This window comes from Arachis ipaensis, chromosome B03, assembly GCF_000816755.2.
Source record: "Arachis ipaensis cultivar K30076 chromosome B03, Araip1.1, whole genome shotgun sequence".
In the NCBI taxonomy this organism is placed as follows: Eukaryota; Viridiplantae; Streptophyta; class Magnoliopsida; order Fabales; family Fabaceae; genus Arachis; species Arachis ipaensis.
This window is the reverse complement of record NC_029787.2, coordinates 4706935-4712106: the sequence shown is the minus strand read 5'-3', so window position 1 is coordinate 4712106 and position 5172 is coordinate 4706935. Positions and strand designations below refer to the sequence as shown.

The window sequence follows — 5172 nt, the reverse complement described above, 5'->3', positions numbered from 1 at the left end:
TTCATTCCTTAATTCAATTGTAACAAATCTATTGCACGTCATTTTCTCTTGCAAATACATACTAACTCTTTGGTTGTAATATGAGGTAATTCACATATAGAAGGTATAAAAATCCTATTTAAACAACTAATTTAATAATTATACACAAAAAATAATATAAATAGAGCATGGATACTCTTGTATTGGTCTAAGAGTTAATGTTTTTTATTTTAATTTTGTATAAAATATAATTTTTATCCTTTTAGTATATATATATATATATTATTTGTGCAAAATTTTATAAGCAAAAAATAGATAATATTAAGAGTATGAATAAATAATAGAGAAAAAGATAAATAGGTTCCTGATCTTTTGTCCTGCAGATATTTTTGTTTCTGATTATTTTAAAATATTTTTAAATCTCTCACCTTCACAAAATTTGAAAGAATCAATTCTTCCGTCCAAATGACTCCGTCAGAGACTGATCCGTCTAAATTTTATAAAGATAAAGAACTTAAAAATATTTTTCAATGATTAAAAACAAAAAAATTCGCAAAACAAAAGGTTAGTATCTATTTGTCCTTTTCTCTGTTGAGCTCAGTCACGAGTCACCACAAACCTCCATCCATGATTTTTCACTCAAATCATTTTTATGAGCTCCAAAAGTTTCAATCTTTGGTCATAATTCGTCAAAAGGAGCATGATTGCTGAGGCCCCATCATCTTCCTCCTCTGCCACGGCTCTTAACTTCAAGCCTACTACTTCTGCGGACAACAGTAACAGCGTTGCTCATGCTCCGGTTGCTCCGCTGGGGGATCATGAAGCTCACCATTTCCAGCCCTTCAAGCGGTGGATCCCGTGGCTGGTTCCGTCGTTCGTGGTGGCCAACGTGGCGTTGTTTATCGTGACAATGTATGTGAATGATTGCCCCAAACATTACGTTGTTGGTGGTTCTTGCTTTGCTCCTTTTCTCAGAAGGTTCTCCTTTCAGCCCCTCAAACAGAACCCTCTCTTTGGTCCTTCTTCGTCCACGTGAGTTCTTAGAGGGAAAAAGAATTCATCTTTTATTTTGTTTAGATTGACAATATCTGATCTTCACTAAGTTATGATTATAGTTGTAGTTATAGTTAATTTAGTACTACTATTAGGAAAAAGCTCCCAATGTGTCAATTAGATAAATATGTTATTTAAATTTGATAAATGTTTGATATTTTTGGTTAAAAAAGGAGCTGATTTGGTTCCCCCATTTCATAAAAAATTTGGTAGTACTAGGCACTAGCAATACACTTATCATATATTTGTACCCAGAAGTACATGATAGTTAAAAACTGTTAGATGAAATATAATACGCGATCACGTCTTAGTTATCATCTTCATACGAAAATATTGAGTAGCCAAATTGATGGGTGAGATGAAATTTCTTCTTTCAATGTTTCATGATGAATTGCTTACTTGCTTAGTTTATTATATTTGATATTTGATATTTGATGTTTCTTGGAGTTGTTTCATGTCCTTTTAACAACACTTGTTCCTCAGATTAGAAAAGATGGGTGCACTCAAAGTGGACAAAGTGGTTCATGGACACCAAGCTTGGCGCCTCTTCTCTTGCATATGGTTACATGGTGGGGTCATCCATTTGCTTGCCAACATGTTGAGCCTAGTTTTCATTGGAATTCGCCTTGAGCAAGAGTTTGGATTCGGTATGAGTCTGGTAGTTAGCCTTGCGTATTTTTCCCGTGTGTGAACTTTGCTTGTGAAAGTTATTCTGTTTGACGATTTGTGAACTTAGAAATGTAGAATCATGTATCTGTAAGCTTTTATTGATGTATTTTTCTGAATGGTACAGTATGTTAAATTAGCAATTCTTGATTTGAAAATTGAACAAATATTTCTTCTTATGATTAACAATGACAACAAATTTCCATTTTTTTGTTGTTTGTTACATAAATTCTCCTTAGCAAACTTAAAAGAGTTGAGTATCTGGAGTGAAATAACTATCTAAACAGTTTTACTTTCACAATTTTGTATTCAAATTTCTACTTTGCGGATCCTTTTGCAGTTCGAATTGGATTGCTGTATGTGATATCCGGGTTTGGAGGGAGTTTACTGTCTGCTCTGTTCATACAGTCGGGAATATCTGTTGGTGCTTCTGGTGCACTATTTGGCTTACTAGGAGGCATGTTATCGGAGCTCTTAACAAATTGGACTATATATGCTAACAAGGTAAAAAAAGAAAAAGAAATGAACCTGTTAATTATTATGGTGCATTGTTATAAATAATCTAATGTATCTTTGTGCCAAAGGCATTTTCATCATTTTTTCCTTTCCGTTTTTGTTGTTTTTTTTTCTGCAGTTTGCTGCTATGGTGACTCTTCTTGTTATCATTGTAATCAATTTGGCTGTTGGCATCCTTCCACATGTTGACAATTTTGCTCATATTGGAGGCTTTTTCTCAGGTTTTCTTCTTGGATTTGTCTTCCTGATTCGGCCTCATTATAAATGGGTTAGCCAAAGAAATTCTCGACCTGGGTCTGCACGCCCTCCCACAAACTCTAAGCACAATCCTTATCAGTATGTACTTTGGATCGTGTCTTTCATATTACTTAGCGCCGGGTAAGTTCTCTTTCTTAATGCACCATTTTCTTTCCTTTCCTTTTTCTTGTTTTTTTCTTTTTTTCTATGTTTCAATTTTTCTTTATTGGACATGCAAATATATTTTGTTGCATGTGTCTGAGCTTCCACAGAGCCCAACCCAGCACTTGAGGATGCATTTTTAACTTTTCTATCAGGGGTTTTATCTGTAATGGTATCTGTGAGAGGATACTTATAACCAAGTCACTAGGCCTTTGATACTTATTTTTTCTGGAATGGTTTAGGAATAAAGAAGTTTGTTGGAAGAAGGCCTCTATCTGATGTATACTCATGGATTTTTCATGAGCTCTGATATGCATGGGGTGTTATCTTTAAGTTGATTTGTCTTTGTTTTAGTTTTTGACAAATCCTTTTTCTTCTTTTTCCTAGTTTTTCAACTTCCTAATAATCTGAAAGTTGGATAATTGACAGATTGATTACTGGGCTGGTTTTGCTCCTTAGAGGGGTTAACTTGAATAATCACTGCTCTTGGTGTCATTACTTAAGTTGTGTCCCCACCGCAAAATGGAGCTGCAAACCTCGAGAAGTATATTGTGAAGTGAGTAATGCTTATACTCCTTTTGTGCGTACGCTTTTTTTTTAATATGCATAGCTTCCTAGCATGTCTGCACCAATGATAGATGCAATGAATAATGTGACAGTGTGCAAAGAAAATTGAGTTTAGAACATATCATTAGAGTATATTATAGCCAAACTATTTCAACCATTAAAGGAAACTGCCATACCATTTTATTCTTTTCTCACTTGGTTTGGAGTACTAACATTCCCTATGGCCATGTTGCAGTCAACACGAATCGGAAACCAACTTAACATGATATGCTTGAGCAACGGGAGAAATCACATGTTTACAGTGCCGAAGAGCAGCTCGGTTCAGGCTCAATTGCTTTGTTCTCAACTTTGTAGTTGATAGATTGGTGCAACACTCATTAAACAAACTTGTGTATATGTTATGTTTCATTCTTGCTTGTGCAGAGAAGTGTCTGTATTAGCAATGATGATTGTTAACAATGGATGTTGTCTCCACCATATCACTAATGTATTCTTTGTCAGTGATATTACCATCTCCCAGTTATGGATATGTTCTATTATTCATTTATTGGGAGATGGAATGTGTGGAATTTGTACTTCATGAAAGAAAAATAACACACAAGAAAAGAGGAAATGCTGTCCAAAGGACAAAAATGTATCTCTCTAGATTTAGTCAAGGATCTTATTATGGATCACATCAATTTTCATCATAATGCTTACTCACTGCAATGGAAGTTATTAATAAAAGTGAAGGATGCGAAATATACAAGCTTAATTGTTTTTCATTTCATTACTTGCCAATGGTGCCTATTGTTGATTGTTCACATTTAATTCCCTTGGAAAATTCAGTTTTGCCAACAAGGCAGGCCTTCAAATCAGTGGCTGGACATGAATTGGCCCTCAAATTTAAAGCTCCATCAGTGTGATGGAACTTAAGGCATTATAGTGTTACTTATTTAGGCAGATTTAGCAGCTGTGAATTCACTGAAGCATTAGTAGCATCCTAGTACTAAAGCTTTGGGAGAAGTTTGACATTGCAAGAAACATCTAATAGCAGCAAAAAACTCTTGCCATGGCCAACTTGTAGCAGCAGCACCTGGTTCATGCCCTGATTAATGAAATGTAGTCATTGTTTCACCAGCTTGCTGAAACACAACAATGTATTCTTGTTAATGATGGAGTTGAAGTTCTTCCTAAAGGAGGATAGTGAGAATTAGATGTTCATGAGCACTTTCAATTATGCAAGTCTTAAGGTGTTATTCATTCGCATTACACACATTTTTGCATACATTTAACAGCTACTGGAAGAAAGACAGAAAGTTTTCACCAACACATACTATTTATGCATATTCTGATTCTGATTTGTACCTAATGTTTGTAGTAATAATTGAGTGCATCCACAAGTCTTGGGAATATAAGAGGAACATCAATGCTAGCAAGGTAGATAGATGGTAAATGCTTATCACCACCCTGCCCTCATTTCTTTGTCCCCACTTTAGTGTCTCACCAGTCACACCAGAATAGTAATTCAGTTGCTGCGGTTGTTTTTCTGATGGACAAATTAAAGAGTTGTCATCACTGGCAGATGACAAGTCCTAACTCATGCATCTGACACTTGTTGGCACTTTATATGCTCACATTATAGGATTGGAAAATGGGACTACTGGTTTTATGGAGTACTATTATTTTGAAATGGAACTGATTTGAGTGTAATGTACTAGAATGAGACTTGAGGGTAATTTACTCTCATATGGGGTGCTCTGATCTTTTCATAGTGCGAGAAAGTCCAACACCATTATGTGTCTAGGATGGTCTTTTTCCGCATATTGCAAAAAGTTAAAAGAAAAAAAAATACTTGCAAATTGCTAGAAACATTAAATCTATATTCTCAAATTTCACTCATAGGCTCAGGTATTACACCAAATTTATATTATATCTAATTTTTTAATCATTATTTATAGCTTATATATAAAATTGACACAATTTTTTAATTGTTTGCGTATAGTATTAGTA

At 34.7% G+C, this 5172-nt stretch overlaps 1 protein-coding gene across 1 annotated transcript; it reads left to right on the top strand.

Moving 5' to 3' along the window:
* LOC107629095 (RHOMBOID-like protein 1) lies at nt 579-3944 on the top strand. Its single transcript, XM_016331791.2, has 6 exons — nt 579-1011; nt 1516-1679; nt 2039-2202; nt 2333-2592; nt 3043-3169; nt 3416-3944. The coding sequence occupies exons 1-6, from the start codon at nt 680-682 to the stop codon at nt 3536-3538; spliced, it is 1170 nt and encodes a 389-aa protein (XP_016187277.1). The 5' UTR covers nt 579-679; the 3' UTR covers nt 3539-3944.